The sequence below is a fragment of the Bison bison genome, unplaced genomic scaffold (genome assembly GCF_000754665.1).
Source record: "Bison bison bison isolate TAMUID 2011002044 unplaced genomic scaffold, Bison_UMD1.0 scf7180017864286, whole genome shotgun sequence".
NCBI classification, from domain to species: Eukaryota; Metazoa; Chordata; class Mammalia; order Artiodactyla; family Bovidae; genus Bison; species Bison bison.
This window is the reverse complement of record NW_011494858.1, coordinates 1573942-1595661: the sequence shown is the minus strand read 5'-3', so window position 1 is coordinate 1595661 and position 21720 is coordinate 1573942. Positions and strand designations below refer to the sequence as shown.

The 21720-nt window shown below is 40.9% G+C and overlaps 1 protein-coding gene across 1 annotated transcript in view; it reads left to right on the top strand.

Annotated features, from left to right (window-relative positions):
• Nucleotides 1–21720, top strand: part of FHOD3 (formin homology 2 domain containing 3) — a 469739-nt gene that overhangs the window by 243632 nt on the left and 204387 nt on the right. The window contains exon 6 of the mRNA XM_010849782.1: nt 12442–12536. Within this exon, the coding sequence (XP_010848084.1) occupies nt 12442–12536 (95 nt within the window). The remainder of the gene's footprint in view (nt 1–12441; nt 12537–21720) is intronic.

Genomic DNA, 21720 nt, shown 5'->3' with positions numbered 1-21720 from the left:
TGGTAACAGGGCAGACGCCAGGGTCTCCACTTGGTTCCAAGAATGTCAACCTTATCCACCTCTCCTCAGTATTTACTGAGCATTTGGGTGCTTAATGGAAATTGGGGATTGGCGAATCCATTTCAGAGTTAGGAAGAGTCAGTTTTAATGGTCTGATAAAAGTAAGTTGAAATCCCTTTTTAAGATGAATTAGCTCTTTCCAGGAGATAAGGTTTTAGTGATGGGCATGGTTTTTTCCTTTCTGAAGATAACCTTAAGAACTCTCATGGCAGAGAGCCAGAACCACTGTGTTCTGGTTTAAGAAAGTGTCGTCCATGATCTTGTGCTTCCAAGGCCTCTCGGGGGACAGGGAGTAGTGAATATACCCAACCACACAGCAACATCCATCTTTACTCCCAATGGGCAAGTCACAGATTACCCTCTTCCAAAAAAAAAAAAAAAATCCCCAAACAAGAACACCAACTCTGGTGACCACTCATAATGGTTTTCAGCAGAAAGCTGCCTTTGTGGGTAAGGTCATTTTTCTTTAATTTTTCATATGTCCAGTCTGTTATTTTCTGTACTTTTAGTTGAAATAAATAGGCATTATTTGCAATCACATTTTCAAGTGGTAAAATCTCTGATCCAATGGAATGGCTGTAGAATAGATTTTCCTTCCTACTGCTTTTGTCTAATGAAAATCAAATCAAGAATGGGAAAATGCAGTTGAGGAGGTCTAGGGAGCTAAAGTCTAGGCATGATAACTATGGTTAACAATACTGTGTTGAATCCTGAAAATGTGCTGAGAGAGTAGAGTTGTGTTCTTTCAGCATGCACACAAATGGTAACTATATGAGGAGGTTTTATGTGAATTAGTTTGACTTCATGATCATTTCACTGTGTATGTGTATTACATCATTATACCTTAAATATAAACATTTTTATTTAAAAATATAATTTTAAAAGTTCAGGAAAAGAGAATGATAAAGTAAATGGTACACAACATAAACAATTAGTGGAGCTTTGTAAAATGTCTATGGATAAATAAGAGTTACTTGCACTGTTGTTTCTGCAATTTTTTTTGTTATTTTGAAATTATATCAAAATTAAAAGTTACCCCAAGATGCAAAAAATATTTAGTAGGGAGGTGATACAAAAGGTACATTGAAATACTCAGAGAAATCTTTTGTTTCCTGGTGGAACTCTAGCATTGAATATACAAGTGGATGCTTAATTTACAAATAAAAGCTTTGTCCAGGACATAAACAAGGGCTAGTTTATAGTCAAATGTGTGATATGCCTACAGTTATTTCAGTGCTTTTTTTGAAACCCAACCACGTTACGTTAAAAAATCCTTTGGCCTAAACTGTATAATTCCCTTAAGAAGGTCATGCAGCTCTGGAATCTCCAAGCCAATTTACAGAGTACTTGTGACCTATAATTTCACTGTAATATTGAAGGAAAGAATGGATGAGGGGCTCATTAAAAGACTACTCAGGGCAGCAGTGTTTAAGAGCTCTTTGTTTAAAAAGTCAGATGACTCTGCCAGGAAGGAATTATCTTTCAGCTTCTTCCATGGCATTTCTGGCATCTTTGGTCAAAGGAGAGGACATGAACAAGCAGGCAAATAACTGATGGGGGCTTGTTTTCTTGGGGTTGTTGTCTCTGATATATAAGAAGTTCTTTTTTATAAAACAATTGAAAAATTCTATCTTTAAAAAAATTAGCTCTGGTTTTTGGAATTAATATTTTATATTTAAGAACTTTTCTTAAAAGCAAGACACATGTAACTAATTCAAGTTTGATAGTCTTAGGATTAAAGCCCTTCATGGGAGCAGAAGGTTCAGAGGTAAAGGAGCCCAGATGGGGTGGACAGGAAGTTGAAAGGTGGGTTAGAGGCTGGGGATGGAAGGGACCTTGGGCCTTATCCCCAGGCGGAGGGAGCCAGATGGTCTGCCAGTTTCAGTTGATTTAGTTCATGGTTTAGAAGATTCAATGGCAGCATCTTTCATGGATTAGAAAGAGTACAATCAAGGTAGGTGGACCAGCTGGGTCATCAGTTGCTGTAATCCAAGAGAGACAATGGAAGCTGGACCTGAGGCAGTGATGGAGGGAAGGAAAGGTGAATTTGAGGCCTGTTTCAGAGGAAAATGGAGAGAATTAGAGGAATCACTGGAGGTGAAGGATAACAGAAGGGAAGGGGTTTGAAATAATAGATTCCAAACTTTTGTGGCTGAGATCTATAGGAGAAAACTCATACTTTTATAAAATAGAACAAAAATAGAAACAGCCCTTAACCTGAAATGAAGTGCACTCTGTTTTCTATTCTGTTTTGTTTATTAAAAAAATCCACTGCTGATCTGGACTCACTAAGTTGATTTCATAACCCACCAGTGGCGTTTGAAAATGCAAGTGTGCAATGAGCTCCACTGTCTAGCCTGGGTGATTGGGTGCTTTTAACAGCCCCCCTTTGGGACCTACTGCAGTAGACTGGCTGGCAGTGTCAAGTGTTAAGGGGGAAGCAGTTAAAACCCACCAGTGCTTCCGGCAAAACATCCAGGAGTGATCTATGGCCTGTGTTAGGGTTCCTTTTAGAAGATCCTTTCACTGAAAGGCCTCCAGCTTTAAAAAAGAAAGAAAAACAATAAGGAAAGAAGGAAAATAAAAATGGAGGAAGGGAGAAGAGGAGAAAGGAAGAAGAGAAAAAGGATTGAAAACCATGTAGTTAGATTATTGAGGCAAAGTTCTGAGCGGACCCTGACATGGGACTTGACTCCAAGCCGTCCCTGTGTTGCTGTGGAGTTGTCTTCTAAAAGCAGAGCTGGGCGGAGTTCTGCCTGAAATGGCGTAGCACAGAGGAACCTCTCTCTGGTATTCAATGTGACTTTGTTGTTGTTTAATCACTAAGTCGTGTCCGACTCATTTGAACCTCGTGGACTGTAGGCTGCAATCTCCTCTGTCCATGGGATTTCCCAGGCAAGAATACTGGAGTGGGTTGCCATTTCCTTCTCCAGGGGATCTTCCCGACCCAGGGATTGAACTTGCATATCCTGAGTTGGCAGGCAGATTCATTAGGCTGAGCCACCAGGGAAAAATACATAAAGCAACTATTCAAGGATCTTGAAGAGTAAATAGTAGTGGACAAATTGGGAAAGAAGATTAGAATTTCAAGATAGTGCTGGGATAGTGCTTTTTAACATTTTTCTTCTAGTATTTCCTGATCTGGACTCAGATCAGCCCCGAACCCAAAGTGGCCATTGATGTATTCATTGGGAGTTCCAGAAGAAGCTTTCTACTTCTGGCTTGAAGTAGGATGAAAAGGGACTCTAGACACTAGAAACTGCGAAAGTCCCCCATGTTTCTTAGTCTTTTCTCTGTTATCTTGAACTCCTGCCCACAGATAATCCCATGGTGAGAACAGCTGTGATAATAATGGGAGAACAGCAGGAGCCTGCAGGCACCTACAACTTTGAGGCATAAACTTCTGCTTTTATTGAGAGGAGTTGTAATCACAAGAGTGTTGGGGTGAATTCCATTTGTATTTTCCCCTGTTTTCCCACTGCTTGGCCCCAGATGTGGGCACAGTCACAAAATGTATGTGGCAGAGCAAGGTAGATAGTGGCCCCACTCTCTGATTGAAAGACTAAGAAAGGGAGCCCCAGGGAACCTAAAAGTATCAGGGAGATAATGGAAAAAGAGAAAAGTGACCTACAAAGTTTTTAATGAGCCCCGGGCTCCCCACAAACTACATGCATGAATCTGACCCTAAACAGCACACCAAAGACTTTGAGAACCGAACAACAAGGTGGACCACTGCCCCCTGCCCAGTGGCTTCCAGACTAGCCACTGGGTGGTTGGCATGCAGGGCTAATCCAGATGGCACAACACAGGCTTTGAAAACTGAACTGGCATTGGAACCACAGCTCAAAAAAGTCAGGTCAAAACAAGTGGCTTAAAGAAAACAAGGTTAATTGCCTGCTTAAACAAAAATGTCAGCCTTTTCTGGAATATTTAAACAAAATCCAGTCATAATTTTCAGGGTATCTAGCATATAAGCCAAAATTAGTTGACATACAATAAACTAGAAAAATTCCAGCTTGTGTAGGAAAAGACAAATCTGTAGACCCCAGTGGCAAGAAGACATTGGTAGTGAATTTGTCAATTGCTTTAAAGAAGCTAATATCAAAAAAAGGAAGAATGAACACTATTGAAGTGAATGGAAAGATAGTCTCAGAAAAGGAATGTAAAATATAAAGAAGAATCATTTTCTAAATGGAAAATTTAGAAATTAAAAATAAATTAATATAAAAATCTCACTAGATGGATTCATTAGCAGATTGGAAATGATGGGGCTAAATTCATATGTACCATTAATTACATTAAATGTAACTGGCCTAATCACAGTGATTAAGAAACCAAGATGATCAGAATGGGTACAAAAATAAGACCCACCTAAATGCTGCCTATAAGAAACCCACCTTAATTATAAGGCTTTAGTTAGTTTAGAAGCAAAAGGATATAGGAATAAATATCATACAGACATTAATAAAGAAAAAAAGCTAAATTAACATTAGAGAAAGTAGATTCCAGAGTAAAGAAAATAGCAATAGATAAAGAAAGACATTATAATGATGTAAAAATTGATTCACCCAGAAATGGAAAACCTATACAGCTTCAAAATACATGAAGCAAAAACTGAGAGAAATGAAATAAGATCTGAAAAATCCTCAGTTGAAGTTGAAGACTTCAATATTCCTCTTTTAGTTAATCAATAGAACTGGTAGACTGGAAATCAGCTAAGCTCTAGTGGAACTAAATAACACCACCAACCAACTAGTTCTAATAGACATTTTTAGAGCTTTCTACCCAACTGTAGTAGAATAAATATACTTTTGAATGCATAAAAACATTAACAAGATAGATCACGTCCAGGATCATAAAAATAACAAATTTAAAAGACTTGAAAACATCTGATACATTTTCTGACAATAATGAAATTAAATCAGTTATAGAAGGATAACGGGAATATCTCCAAATGTTTGGAAATTAACCAACAAACTTTTAAATAATCATATGTTGAAGAGAAATTTTCAAATAGAAAATAACTTGAACTAAATGAAAACAAAAATATAAATCGAAATTTGTGGGATGCAGTTGAAACAGTGCATGGAGGGACATTTATAGCATTACATATTTCTATTAGAAAAAAAGAAAATAATCCATGATATAAACATTTTCCTTAAGAAACTAGAATGTAAAAGGAAAAATAAACCCAAGTAAGTAGAAGGAAAGAAATGATAAATATAAGGGTAAAAACTAATGAAACTGAAAACAGGAATAATAGAGCTGGACTATTGAAAAGCTGGACTTTCCAGATGGCACTATTGTAAAGGACTTGCCTACTGATGCAGGAGATGTAAGAGACGCAAGTTTGATTCCTGGGTTGGGAAGATTCCCTGGAGGAATGCATGGCAACCCACTCCAGTCTTCTTGCCTGGAGAATCTCACGGACAGAAGAACCTGGCAGGCCACAGTACACAGGGTTGCAGAGTCAGACTCAACTGAAATGACTTTAGCATGCACACATGCTGCTGCTGCTAAGTCGCTTCAGTCGTGTCCGACTCTGTGCGACCCCATAGATGGCAGCCTACAAGGCTCCCCCATCCCTGGGATTCTCCAGGTAAGAACACTGGAGTGGGTTGCCACTTCCTTCTCCAGTGCATGAAAGTGAAAAGTGAAAGTGAAGTCGCTCAGTCGTGTCTGACTCTTTGCAACCCCATGGACTGCAGCCCACCAGGCTCCTCCATCCATGGGATTTTCCAAGCAAGAGTACTGGAGTGGGCTGCCATCACCTTCTCAGGCACACATGCTAGGGAAGGCTAATTCTTTGAAAAGCAATAAGAACAAATAAGCAATAATGACAAAGAAAAAGAAGACACTCATTGCCAACACCCATAATGATACAGGGGATATCATGACAGACTCCACAGACATTAAATAACTAATAAGAGGATACTATGAACAGCTGTTAGTAAATAAAATTGATACTTAGATGAAATGAGCCAATTCCTTAAAAACCACAGACTACCAAAATTCACCCAAGATGAAATAGATAACCTGACTAGCCTTAGTACTGTAACGGTTATTGACTATGACTATTAAGGAAATCTGATTTGTAGTTAGCCGTCTTCTGAAAATGGATTCTCCAGGCTCAGATGGTTTCCTGGTAATTCTGCCAAACATTTGAAGACAAAATAAAACCAATTTTATGTAACCTTTTCCAGAAAACAGAAGAAGAGGAAATGCTTCCCAACTCATTTTATAAGACTGACATTACCATGATGCAAAACTGGGCAGAGACAGGATACTACAGACCCCTGTTTCATGAACAGAGATGCCAAAATCCTCAGCAAAATATCAGCGAATCAAATTCAGCAGTATATAAAAAGAATACTGCGCCATGGCCAAGAGGGAATGCAAGGCTAGTTCAATATTTGAAATTCACTCTGTAACCCACTGCATTATCAGTCTGAAGAAAAACCATTTGATAATATCAGCTGATACAGAGAAAACATTTAACGAAATTCAGCATTGATTTATGATTAAAGAAAACTCTCAATAAACTAGACACTGGGAGGATCTTCTTTGCCTTGATAAAGGGCACTGTACAAAAACCTATAGTTAACATCATAATTAATGGTGAAAGACTACATTCTTTCTCTTTAATATTGAGAAAAAGCAGTTTTCCACTCCAACCACCACTATTGAATATTCATACTTAACCAGTGCAATAGGGCAAGGAGGAATAAAGGGAAGAGGGCTGAAGGGGATATAGATTGGGAAGGAAGAAATAAAATTGCTCTAGGTCACAGACATCATTATTATCTATGTAGAAAACCTCAGATAGTCTGCAGAAACATAATCCTTCAAATCCCTAGAATTAATAAGTTTAACAAAGTTACAGAATACAAAGTCAAAACAAAGTTATTTTTATTCTAATGCTGAATTTCCAATACTTTGGCCACCTGATGTGAAGAACTGACCCATTGGAAAATACCTTGATGCTGGGCAAGATTGAAGGCAGGAGGAGAAGGGGACGACAGAGGATGAGATGGTTGGATGGCATCACCGACTCAATGGACATGAGTTTGAGTAAGCTCCGGGAGTTGGTGATGGACAGGGAAGCCTGGCGTGCTGCAGTCCATGAGATTGTAGAGAGTTGGACGTGACTGAGTGGCTGAACTGAACTAATAATAAATAGTTAGGAATGCAGAAATTTAAACAATATATCCAATAGCTCCCAGAAATGTGAAATACAAATTTAGCAAAAATCCATATACAGAATCTTTAGTTAAAAACTACAAAAAAGCAATGAAAATAGAGATCTAAATGATGACATAATAGGATCATGGGATGCAAGATTGAATGTAGTAAAGATGTCATTCTTCCACAATTTATCTGTAGATTTAATGCATTTCCCATAATATTAGGTTGGTGCAAAAGTAATTGCAGGGTTTGCATTACTGAAGTTTGCTGTTTGATATTGGAATATATTCTGAATAAATGTGGTTATGTTATACATCATTTTAATGCACACTTCTTGCTTTATGGTTTTTTCCTAATGACTTATTACTTGCTGTTTGTTTTATATTTATTTTAGACTATGGAAATGATGTTAGGCAAAAAGCAAATTCAAGCGATTTTCTTGTTTGAGTTCAAAATGGGTCGTAAAGCAGGGAAGACAACTCACAACATCGATAATGCATTGGGCTTACCCGGTGACTCAGTGGTAAAGAATCTGCCTGTCAATACAGGAGATGCGGGACACTCGAGTTTGATCCCTGGGTCAGGAAGATCCCTTGGAGAAGGGAATGGCAACCCACTCTGTGATTCTTGCCTGGAGAATCCCATGGACAGAGGAGCCTGGTGGGCTACAGTCCATGAGGTCACAAAGAGTCAGACACAATTGAGAACTGAGCAGCAGCAGCAGCATCCTATCGAATAGTCAAAATGTAGTATTAGATCCATTGCATATCTGTGTGAAAAAAGAACATCCATCTAAATCACACAATTCCTATAAAAATTATGTCAAAATGGATCATATATCTAAATATTAATTTTTTTTTTAAGAAAATAAACGAATTGTGACTTTGTTTGGGCAGAAGGCTCTCTGCACTTTGTGTCTTAAGAGTCTTTCATCGTGTGTGTCTGTCCAGTAGCTAATTGATTTGTGACCTCAGGGACATCCTTGATATGACTGACCCTTATTGATTGAGCACTCTGACAAAGACTCTGCTCTAACTCAGTCCCTACAACACCTCTGCAGAATAGGTACTATAGTCTTACTGTCTCACTTTTGAGATGAGGGAACAGAAGCACAGAAAGGTAATAAAATTTCCTCGAGAAAATCCCAAGAGCAGCGTAACAACAAATGGCCTGTTCTCTCTCTTCAGACCTGTGCTGTCATTAGGCACGACCACCACTCTGTTCTGACATTCTGATACTCCTCATCCTTCTTCAAAATGGAAATCGGTAATTTTTGTGACCCAGACCATCTACTTTTCCTTTCTTTTTCTTTTCCCTCTTGTGTGAGTTTTATTCACAGGCCCTCATCCAGGCCGGTGGTTTTTTTTCTTTTGGAAGCTTAGTGTGATTTTTAACCCACCTAAATCTATTTAGCGCCATCTAGTGTCTGCATTGGGTTTTGCAGGAAGGAGCTCTTTGGTTTTAGGGTGGGCTCTGGTGCAGGGAGATCTAGCTTGAAAGCTTTTGCGTCTGACAATATTCTGACAAACCAGCGTGATCAGAAACTCGAATTCCATTAGATGTGGACTTTCTGGTGACTTTCTTCCTCCAAAGTGGGAACTTAATAGAACCTTGAAGGGAAACAGATGATGGAGAGAAAACTTACAGAAATTCTCACTTTGACTCCCTTTCCGTAGTGATGCCCTGGTTTGCTGGGCTTTCTGCAATACCAGAGGCCCTGAGAAGTTAGTGGGGAGACTGTAGTTCCTGGCTTTTCAGCCTTGGGAAGGGGGAAGGGTCCCCCACGGGATGCATCTTCCAGAGACTATAAACAGTCCTCATTGTCTCCCCCTGTGCCATTGATTTAGAAGATGCTAAAGTCTGTGTTAGTTGCTCAGTCATGTCCGCGTCTGAAACCCTATGGACTGTACCCCAACAGGCTCTTCTGTCCATGGAATTCTCCAGGCAAGAATACAGGAGTGGGTAGCCTATCCTTTTTCCAGGGGATCTTCCTGAGGCAGATTCTTTACATCTGAGCCACCAGGGAAGCCTAGCATCTGAATTTGCTTCTTCAACAGTGGAACTCGAATGGGAAAAGGACAGTGATGCAAACTCCTCTTCCCCAGAGGTTTGCCAGTTTATTTTGGAAGGGAGAGGAAGAAAGAAAAAGAAAAGGGAAAAAATGGGGCAGGAAGTGCTGAATTCTCAGAACTCTTCCATGAAGTGGGAGCTTTATTTTACTGAAGGAGGGAGGGGTATGCTGAGAGGGGTAGGCTAGTAAAAAAATTCTAAAAACCAGGAAAAGCACTTAACACTTTGCATTATACAGTTATTTAGTTCCTTCTTGTGTATCTGTTTGCTTTCCCATTAGAGAAGTAATAGGTACTTCTAATGAAAAACAAGGAAAACAAAAAAGTAGAAGAAAATATATCCAAAAAACATATATCCTGTCATAATGCTTAATATATCATGGGGTTTCCTTTCCTTCAATGCTTGAGGATCTTAGTATTTTATTGAATTATATAATGTTTCTCATTTTCTACTTTTTAACTATTTTATCAGAAACAGCTCACAAGTTAGGACATAGCTTTGGTAAACTACTCTGTATGCAGCGTTCTAGTGGATTTTATATATGCGGATGTGTGGATTTTAGTTGATGCTTTGATGTTATACATGACACTTTGGTGCATATCTTTGCTTCATCCTTTTTCCTCCCTTAGGGTTATTCTCTTAGGATAGATTGCTGAAATCACATTGGCTGAGCAGGAGCTTTGAGAGGACTTTCAGGCTCTGAGTAGAGACATAGGGAAGCCACCTGTCCTGGCTGGACGTGGACTCAGCCGCTTGGTAGTGATGGAACTTGGGAGCCCTTTTCAGAGCCTTAGTTTTTCCTCTGTCAGATGAAGGTAATAATACCTCCTATACAGCCTGGCTCTCATATTAATAACATATATACATCCCTGCCCCCCTCAGATCTTGGAACACGGTAGACACTAAATGGTAACTATTGAAACTATTTTTAAAACAATTACAGCACTAAATAGACATATTGCAGGACTTGTACAGTTTGCCCTGATGCCAGGAATGTGTGAAGTTAATTATTTAACCTCTGCAGCAGTTGATGACTAATCATTTCTTTCAAAAATGTCTTTGATAATTTAAGTAAGAATGCTACCTCACTACTGTTTTATTTTACATTTTTATTACAGTAAGAATGAACAACTTTACTATTGTAAACTAGTGTGTCTTCCCTCTTGTCATTGTTCAGTCACTAAGTCATGTCCAACTCTTTGCAACCCCATGGACTGCGGCACGCCCTGCTTCCCTGTCCTTCACCATGTCCCAGAGTTTTCTCAAACTCATGTCCATTGAGTCGGTGATGCCATTCAACCATCTCATCCTCTGTCACCTCCTTCTCCTTTTGCCCTCAATTTTTCCTAGCATCAGGGTCTTTTCCGTGAGTTGGCTCTTCACATCAGGTGGCCAAAGTATTGGAGCATCAACTTCAGCATCAGTCCTTCCAATGAATTTTTAGGATTGACTGGTTTGATTTTGGCTTTTTTATATTGGTGTTTAGTATTTTCTTATCAACTTATAAAATAAATCATTTAAACCTTTATCATATTTGCTCTCATGTGTCCATTTATCTAGCATTATGTTTTTATATCAAAGTTTGATTTTCTTTGTGTATTATGTACTTTTTCTCATCAGGATAAGAATGTGGTTGTAATTGTGATCTCCTCATTATAAATTTTGTAGATGAATTTTTTTAGCCTGTAATATTTCTTGCAAATAATGACAGTTTTATGTATTAATTTCTAACCATCCTATCTTTCATTATTATTATTCATATCTTGTTATATTTGCCTGAAACTCTCTAGCATGGTATTAAATAATCATAGGATTAGTGGGCATCATTTTAAAGTCACTTCTGATTTTAACAGGAATATCTCTAATGTTTTGCCACCAAATAGAATATGAATCCGGTATTTCCAAAAATATACTGCTTATTGTGTCAAGAATATGTTCAATTAATTGCTTAAAAATTTGAGTTTTTACATATACAAGAACATACTTTTCCTCAGAATGATTATGTGATTTTGTTATTTATTGGATGAAATAATAATAAATTTTCTGACATAACACATATATTTGTATGCTTAGAATTAGTGTATACTCACATTTCGTGTTTTATTTACTGTTTTCAGTCAACACCATTTCATCTGAACTGCTTCCTACAACCTGCATATAAAGTTGTGTGTGTGTAAAGCATAAGAGAAAGAATATAGGAAAAATATATCAACATGTTAAGAATAATTCTAAATTATGAGATTATGAATTATTTTCATTTCACACCTCTTACTTTAAGTTTTCTAAAATGAGATATTCTACTATTACCAGGAAAAAAGTGTTGCCAAAAGTGTCAATGCCATGCCAATTAATTATGTCTGAAATAAGATTTAGGAGGTCAGATGTGATTCAATGAAGCCTATTTAGAGTATATAACCTTTGTTTATTGATTTTCTAGACATCAAATTATTTTGAAACTAAGGGAACTGAAAAAATGGAGTTAGTATTTGTTTAAAAAGTGTAATAATATTTTTTTATGGATAATGACAATATGTGGTGACTGTATTTTCCTTAACTAAGAATTTATTTGGTATTGACAAATGTTTTCATGATATCTGACATTTTAAAACCCCAAAATCCTTAGAAAGGATTACAAATAATACTTAAATACATATTTATCTCCTATCTAAGGATTCAAATAAACTTAGGATGGTTCCATAGCATCTGGGACAAGCCTGACCATAGGCTGGGGCACTGGACAGGTTGCTTGGAGAACCTCTCTCCGTAACCAGAGGCCACGACCCAGACACCGTCTCATCCATATCTGTGTCCCGTCTGGGACTTCACACAGATATAGAAACTGAAAACATGCATTTATACATCAAGGCACAGAGAAGCAACAGTCACTGGATTTGGTGCCTTAATTGCATCTTCCAGATGCCAGGAATTGCCTTTGTTTCTTGTGTAGTGGTCCACACTTTCTGCGGTGAGATTTCGCTAATTTCAGAGCTCAGGAATCAAACCAGAAGATCAAATCTTCAGATTTGATCATTAACATACAGTGTACTTAAAGTGTGAGAATCTCACTTGACATTATGATCACTGGAGATGTTATTTACTTGCTTCTTTCTCTCTTCTCCTCTTTAGCTTTGGGCCAGATTATGTTGTACGTGGATGGGATGAATGGAGTAATAAACCACAATGAAACCATTCAGTGGCTGTACACTCTCATTGGGTCAAAGGTAAGAGATTATGGTTGAATGTTTTATTTGGTTTGTATGTCATACACCTCTCTTTTTGTTGTGCTCTCTGGGATGGTTTTATAAAAAGAAGTCCTTATTTAGCTCTGTGCCAGCCCTGTCAGAACACAAACAAGGACTATGATTTTATAGATTAAAAAAAAAATACCCAAATTGCAAAGAACTTATTAATTTTTAATGCATTTTAGTTATTTTCTTTTAAACTTTTTTTTTTTAAGTTTTTGGCTGCCCGTGCAGCATATGGGGTCTTAGTTCCCCAACCAGGGATAGAACCTGGCAGTGGAAGGGTCTTAACCACTGAAATAGCCCGGAAGCCCCTTCTCTTAATTGTTAATCAAATACTTTTGGCACCTTTGGTTTCTAACATTTAATTAAAACATTAGGCAATGGATAGAGCATTAATCTTGCCAGTGGTAAAGCCAATGTGTGCGTGCTCAGTCGTGTCTTGACTCTTTTTGACCTCATAGACTATAGCCCGCCAGGCTCCTCTGTTCATGGAATTTTCCAGGCATGAAGACTGGAGTGGGTTGACATTCATCTTACCTGCTGTATTTCATGTTTAATACGGTTAGTTACTTAAGTATATGTATGTTGTATATATGTATATGCATATTCCTGTATGTATAGATGAAAGAATCTGAGACTGCCTTTCGATTCTGCCATTAATTATAAAAGTGACGAATGTTTACTCACAATTTACCCAGGCGCCATGGTAAGTGCTTTTCAGGCATTATTGCATTTAATACACACGAGGCTACTCTAAGGTAAATAACGTCCCCATTTTGTAGTTGAGGAACTCGTGCTTGGTTATGAAGATCTCTCTAGTTTACCCCACACATCTTGGCCTGTGTCTGTCTGGCAGTGCCTTGGCTGTGAGTCCCCGCTTCCTGGGGCTGCGGCCCCAGGGAGGAAGATCCACCGTGACACTCGAGGGGTGCTGGAAGCTAAGGGAGCCTCTAGCGTCGCCCTCTCTAGATTCTCAGGTGGGGCCATGACGAACCTGGCTGGAGGCAGACTTGGAGGAAGTCAGAAGGCATCCCATCTTGAGCAGAAGCCAGTGAATCCAGGCTGGACTGTGGTCAGCCTGTGGCGTGAGGCATCATGGTGGACATCATGGTGATGAGAGTAGGCAGCAAGGTCAAGCGGGGAAGACGTCGGGGCGTGGGTGGGGAATTTCAACCTGACTTAGACATGTTGCAGAGTCTGCACAGCTTCCTGGGGGTCCCTGCAGAACCTGTGGTCGTCCCAGGCTTCCCCATCCCTATGTTCCCTGCCACCCTCACTGTGGTGAGCCTGCCGAGGCCGGTGGGCACCAGCCCTGGGCTCTCGGCAGAGTCACAGTCCTTGGTGTGTGATACCCACTGGGTCCCAGGCCCTTGGTTGACCCTCAAATCTCTGCTCACTTTTCCTTTTCCAGTATTATTTTTAAATAGAATCTCCTCTCCCACTTTATAATAGAAGCAGTTATGGTTTTTCTTAGAAGACTGAAAATCTTCTCCTTCTCTTATTTCTTCCTCCCCCTCTTCTTTTCTTTAAACACTTGGCTCCATTTTCTTTGGAAAATGGATGTGCCTTTATTTACAAAGTGCTTTAGGTGACCTTACAAGCTGAGTGGCATGGCGGGCCTACTGGGTTGATTTCGCAGGGTGAGGGAAGATATGTATCTCATATCCTGCTTCAGTATTTTCTGATTTTTCCTCCCTTCTGCTGAGTCTCCTTAACCTTCATGCTCATTTGGAAGCTGCTCCTTCCCCTGGGCTCTCTGCATGGTCTCGAGGACCCCAAAAGCTAGGGAGATGGGAGATTTTGCAATGAAAGCTCACTTTATTATGGTCATAATAAAATGCCAACAACCAACCCTATTTAGAAACAGGAATAAAACCTAGCAGCAACGCTTGTTACAGGAAAACTGACCACCTTTTAGCTCATAACCAGGAAGGAGTAGAGGAAGGGTAAGATCCTGGTGGGGGTAGTGTGAGGGGAAAAAAGGACAAGAAAGGCATGGAGAAGGAGAGAGAAGGGGAAAAAGATGAGAGGAGAGACCAGGACCAGGAAGAAAAAGAGAGGAGAAAAAGGAAATGGCTCCTAATGGAAGTGGCTCCGTCTGCTCAGTAGACGGGAGGAAGGCTCACAGCCTTCAGTGTTGCAGCAGCATCCTGTCGACTTTTCTTAGGCATCATTCTGCAAGGAAAATAAACACTGGGAAAGGAATATATGGGACATCTTTATTGATTTCTAAATAACATGGGGAAATCATGAAATTCAAAGCCCCCAGGAATGAGATGTTTCCCCTCTCCTTTCCCTGTGCAGCATACATGGTGTTTGGGACCCTGGGCATCTCTCTCAGGCAGGGCATTTGCCTCCCCCCACCCAGGCACTTGGAGCATCGGCACTGATAGATCACTGCTGGATCCTTCTTCCATCTTTCATTTTCCCTACAATGGTCTCCAGCTCCTGTGTTCAATACCAGACCAGGCACTATGTGGAGAAGAAAATAGAGCCAAGGCTCAGCCTAAGCCTTGGGGCTGTTGGTGTTGTTGGAAAGGGGACGGTGGGTGCTGCTCGGAGCCTGTGTCTACTCTGTGATGTCAGAGGAAGGTCTCAGCTGACCCTGCAAGGAGTGCTCAGTTTCAGACGACTGGCTGAAAGTCAACAGGGGCAGCAGCCCCCAAGTGCAGGTCTAATGAGATCACTTCTTTACAAAACCAGTATGGTAGCCTCAACACTCCCCCTCACCCCCATGCCTGGAGAATGAGATCTTTGCCAAGAACAGGTGAACCAACATCAAATCCTTAAGTTTTGAGAGGGAAGCCTCAGCCTCTCCTTTAACATACAGCTTGGGCGGTATGGCCACAGAGGTTTTCCTGATTCAAATTAAATTAAGAAATAAGGAAAGGGTCCTAGGTTTTTCTTTTGACTAAGATTTCTCAGAACCTGAAGAACAGGAACCCTGAGGTCCTGTTGTTTGTGCCTTAAACAGGCACAGAGTTGATGTTGGAATCCTGGGCTAGAGAAACCTTGCCATCCTGTTCTCATAATTCTTCATTTTCCTTCCATGAAAGGCAACAAGATGTGTCTGCCAGCGGGCCGTTATGCAATATTTGCAGGTATTTGAGTCTCATAACCAGAGGAGGAAACGATCCATTTGCAGCCAAATAATTACGTTTTAAAAGAAAGAAAAAGTGTTTTCAATAATATGTTTCATTCTGTTTACAAAAATCCATCTTTAAACTTCCCAGTCAGAAGCAGATGCTAACCTCATGACTTTTCACAAATATGGATTTTTTTCCCTCTTCATATATCTGGAAGTCTCATTAACTGGGGTAAGGTGATTCAGCTTGTACAGTATAACCTTTCATTATTATCATACAGAGAATCTGTTTTTCTTTATCTGTATGGATCGCCTTCTGGCCATGGGGGAGGCCCCAGTAGCCCATAACCTCCTTGTAGGTTTCATGACCTCCTGATATTGTCATGAAACCTGCCCTTTCTATGTTGCTGTCGCTGCATTTTTCTGTCAGCCCATTGCAGCTCATTCTTCCAGCTGTGTCCCAAATTGCTGGTCATAGATCTCCAGACTTACTTTGTGCTGTGTGGGGATGGCCCTGCATCCTGACTGCCACGTGGCACAGCTGCTAAACCTGAGTCAAGGGGAGCTCTGGCCACAAGTCCCTTGTCTCACACACACACACACACACACACACACACACACACGTTCTTATACACCTTAGAGAGCCACGCTCCCCACTCCCACAACAAATATACACACACACACACACACACACACACACGTTCTTATACACCTTAGAGAGCCATGCTCCCCACTCCCACAACAAATACACACACACACACAAACACACACACATATACGCACACACTGGGGACGCTGCTCAAAGTTTCTTGTTAGGACAGTAAGATGGTGAGAAGTAACACTGGGTGTGTAAGATGGAGGTGGTGGGAGAAGAAATTGACAGGGATAGGGAGCTAGGGACCTAGCATGCTATCAAAGCCCTGAGGTAGTGAGACCTGGCTAAGAATTGCAGCAGAAACTGATGAAACTCTGGAGACATTTTGTAGAATAGCTTCCTAGGACTGGGTTTCTGCATGTAGAAAAACAGCATGAAGAATCAAAGCGAGGGTCATACTTTTGAACCTGGGCAGCTAGGACTATGGCATTGCCTCCAGCAGAAGTAGGCGTGGTGGTGGTGGTGCTTAGTCGCTCAGTCATGTCTGACTGTGACCCCATGGACTGTAGCCTGCCAGGCTTCTCTGTCTATGGGATTTTCCTGGTAGGAATACTAGAGTGGATTTCCATTTTCTCCTCCAGGGGATCTTCCTGACCCAGGGATTGAACCTGAGTCTCCGTGTTGCAGGTGAATTCTTAACCATTGAGCAACAGGGCATTCCCCAAGCAGGAAGAGAAAATTCGGCAGTTGGGATTCAGTAGCTGGAAAGCTCTGACATACTGGGTAAGATGAAGGCTGTGTCCCTTAGGAGAGCTAAACAGGTGTATCCATGGTGCCAGGAAGTGCTGGCTGGTTGTAAAGTAGAGGAGGTTTCGTGAACCCTTTGATCATGGTCATTGGCATGTCACTGCCAGTGTGATCTGCTCAGATGACCCACAGGTGGGTGAGATCTAAAGTGCTTTTTCATTTTTAATTTTTTTGGTTAATTGTTTTGAGATAATTGTATGTTCACATATAATTGTTAGAAATAATACCTAGAGATCCTGTGTAATCTTTACCCAGCTTTCTCCAAAGATAACATCCTGCAATACTGTACTACAGCATCGCAAATCAGGCAGTTGAGGGTTTGGTACAGTCAAGAGACAGAACGTGTCCATCACCAACAGGAGCCCGAATATCACTTGCCTCCTATTCCCACCCAAACCTAAATCTCTGGCAACCATTAACCTGTTCTTCATTTCTATACTTTGGTGATTTCAATAAGGTTATATGGAAGGTAGGGGCCACAGCATGTAACCTTTTGGAGTTAGCTTTTTTTCACTCAGCATAATTATCTGGAGACTCACTGAAGTGCTTTTTGAGTAATGTAATATCAAATAGAATTCTAGCCTTGGAGAGACGGCAAAATCTTGTTCAAGATGTTCCTGACATTCACCAGCCACACTCCCGATACTTCAGCAGAGCAAGTGCCATTTCCCTCAAACTGCCTTTACTGGACACTGGAACTGTGGGAAAGCCTTACTTGTGGGGACCCACCTCTACCTTTCTGTCATTAACCAAATGCTTTGCACTGCTTTCTAGAATAACACACACTCACTTCCCCATGGAAATACTCTTAAAGTGTTTAAAGACAGATACTATGCCATCTTGACTCATTGGAAAAGACCCTGATGCTGGGAAAGATTGAAAGCAGGAGGAGAAGGGGACGACAGAGGGTGAGATGGTGGGATGGCATCACCAACTCAATGGACACGAGTTTGAGTGAACTCTGGGAGTTGGTGATGGACAGGGAGGCCTGGCATGCTGCAGTCCATGGGGTTGCAAAGGGTCAGACACGACTGAGTGACTAAACTGAACTGATTATGCCATCCTGTCCAAGTTAAATTTGATGGTCTCCACAGACAGTCCTTGGGGATGTAGTTTGTAGTTCCTCATTGTGTGGGGTAGCAGTTTCTCTGTCCATCCAGTGCAAAGGATCTTACTTTGGTAAGATCCCAGAATACAGTGTCCCCCTTCTATAAATCCCACCTCTGCATTCAGCGGCAGCCCTGGGTGCTAGCTCCAATCAAACTAATAATTCACTAAACCTCCTAGGTTTTGTTTTGTTTTTCACTTATTTACATTTGCCAATTTCTTCCATTCTGCATCTCTGTGATTGTTTAACACCTAAATGTGGAGCTTTGATTTTTTTCCCATTAATTTCAGGCTAGAGTTCCAACCTCAAGATCATATTCACTCAGGAAAGGAAAGCTTTAGGCTTTAAATGCTTTTTACTTCCAGCATTTCCATTTGATTCTTATAGTTTCCCTTTGCTGAAATTTATCATCTGTTCATGCATGGTGTATACCTTTTCCATTAGTCTTTAACATTTTAATCATTGTGAATTTTATAGTTCCAATATTGAGCCAAATCTATTGATGGCTTTGTTTCTTGTTAGAAAGGGTGGGGAATTGGGACTTTTTTATACATCTTGTGATTTTTTGTTGAAAGCTTGGTATGTATGGGATAGTATAGGCTAACGTAGGTAGTATTTATGCCTATAAATGGTCACATCTCTAATACTAAGCTATTAGAGTAGAGAGGTTTTCAGTTTTCTCTCAAGGGGAGCAGGGCTTGGGTTTTGCTGTTGCTGTATTATCTTCCTTTACCACCCGTTTCCAAGTTCTTTTAAGTAATTGTGCTTGAGATGAGAACTGGCTTGCTAGAGAGTTTTTCTCAATGTTGCCTTTTCACTGTGAGCTTTAAACATTTTCTACACATCTGAGTCTCAGAGGGAGGTCAATCTCCATGCTCCTGCCTCTCTCCAAGTGGAACCTGCTGTGGCCTGGTGCTTCCAGAACTGAACTTTCTCTATTGCCTTGTTTCCAACATTGATCTTTAGCAAGGTCATATGCCTAATATTAATTACACAGTCATTAGATGTTAGGTTTTTGAAATACTACAATAATACAGGAAAATAGTGTAGGAAAATTAGAAGGAAATGTACAAAGTTTAAAATCCTTATGTGATTTTAAAAATCACTTCAGGTGATTTTTACTTTATTTTTGTATTTCTGAAGTTTGGTATAAAGAGAATATATTACTCTTAGAATCATAAAAAAATCAGTAAAAATTGTAAAAGGTTATTTTTTAATATCAAGATTTCATACTACACCAATAAACTGGGTTTGAGGTGGGACTGTCTCAGTGGTCCTCTCCCTCCCTCAGTGGTAGGAGAACTCTAAAAGGTCTCTCCTGAGGGATGTGTTCTTGCCCCTGTCCCAGCAACACAAAGTCTTATTCTTTTCCCTTCTACTACACTACCTGTGCTTCTGGGGCAACAAGATTTGCTATCCTTCCCTGCAGCTTACGGCTTTTGTGTCATAGAGGAGAAGACTCGGGATGTGGTTTCCTGCCTGTCCAGGTAGTCTGTGGCTGCTCCCTTCCTCCTATGGGTTGTTTGCTGTTGTTCTTGACCCTAGAGTGCAGGCTCAGGAGCTGTGGTATCTGGGCTCAGTTGCTTCATGGCATGTGGAATCTTCCCAGACCAGGGATCAAACCAGTGTCGCCTACATTGGCAGGCAGATTCTTAACCTCTTGACCAACCAAATTCCATGTTTTAATACAGGTTCAATTTGGGGCTTCCCCGATAGCTCAGTTGGTAAAGAATCCACTGCAATGCAGGAGACACTGGTTTGATTCCTGGGTCGGGAATATCTACTGGAGAAGGGATAGGCTACCCATTCCAGTATTCTTAGACTTCCCTTGTGGCTCAGCTGGTAAAGAATCTGCCTGCAATGTGGGAGACCTGGATTTGATCCCTAGGTTGGGAACATCCTCTGGAGAAGGGAAAGGCTACCCAGTCCAGTATTCTGGCCTGGAGAATTCCATGAACTGTGTAGTCCGTGGGGTCGCAAAGAGTCGGACACGACTGAGTGACTTTCACTCACTCAGTCAAGTAATATTTGTGTCAGAGATATTATGGATACAAAGAGCCACTCTCCCCTTTATGGGTATTGCTCTTCTACTGGTTATTCGGCTCCATACACCCAGAAATCCCTGGAGGAGGAAATAGCAACTCACTCCAGCATCCTTGCCTGGAGAATCTCATGGACTGGAGTGCCTGGCATTCTACAGTCTATGGGGCCAGAAAGAGTCGGACACGACTGAGCAACTGAGCACATAGGCACACACCCAGAAAACTAATTCTCACTGATTTGATCTCTTGGATACCCCCATAATCTAAGTGGAAGAAAAAGAAAAAAAAAGGAAATTTTACTAGTCATTGTTTGGGGGGAATTTACTAGTAGTTGACACCAGAGGTTGGAGTCACACCTTAAAGGAACCAGCACACTGAGGGGCCCCAAGATCCAGAATGGGTCCCCAGCCACAGGGCTGGAACAGCATTTTTTTTTTTTCATTCCACTCTGAGATGATTAGCTTCAGGGAGCTGATTTGTGGTAGGAACCACAACTCTCCAAAGGCTTATTGATAAACCAGAACTGCAGCTTACAAATTTACATAGTCAAGATCCCTTATGAATGTAAATGGGAGGAAACAGGAATGAAGTGGGACTCGGAACCTTCTTCCCTTTGGGGGCATGTGGCCAAGCACTTGCAGCTGTGTTCCCTCTTCTGGGAAATGGGTGGCTCTAATATGGAAGAACATCTGGAATGATGTAAAAGCTTCACTGTGGCCGATGTGCTGTTCCTTGGACAGAGATGTTCTAGGAGAGTTGGGTGAAAAGGACGACTGAAAAAAGCATAAGCTTCCAGGAGCCCGCTGGGAGCAGCCCTACCAGCTCAGGTCATCCTTTGCCAGCACTGCTGACCCCATCCCTGCAGCCTCTCTCTACCTGCCAGTACTCATCTGCCAGCCCTTCTCCGTCCACTTTAGGAGATGACAGCTGACCAGCACACTCGGGCTAACAGCACTTTCACATTCCTGAGCTTGGCAGTTGTTCATTGTCATGTTTCCAGGGCTGGTTATTTACATAAGAAAGTTATTCAGCTTTGATCAGTCACCTCAGACATGCAGATGACACCACCCTTATGGCAGAAAGTGAAGAGGAACTCAAAAGCGTCTTGATGAAAGTGAAAGAGGACAGTGAAAAACTTGGCTTAAAGCTCAACATTCAGAAAACTAAGATCGTGGCATCCAGTCCCATCACTTCATGGGAAATAGATGGGGAAACAGTGGAAACAGTGTCAGACTTTATTTTTGGGGGGCTGCAAAATCACTGCGGATAGTGATTGCAACCATGAAATTAGAAGATGCTTACTCCTTGGAAGGAAAGTTATGACCAACCTAGATAGCATATTAAAAAGCAGAGACATTACTTTGTCAACAAAGGTCCGTCTAGTCAAGGCTATGGTTTTTCCAGTGGTCATGTATGGATGTGAGAGTTGGACTATAAAGAAAGCTGAGCACCAAAGAATTGATGCTTTTGAACTGTGGTGCTGGAGAAGACTCTTGAGAGTCCCTTGGACTGCAAGGAGATCC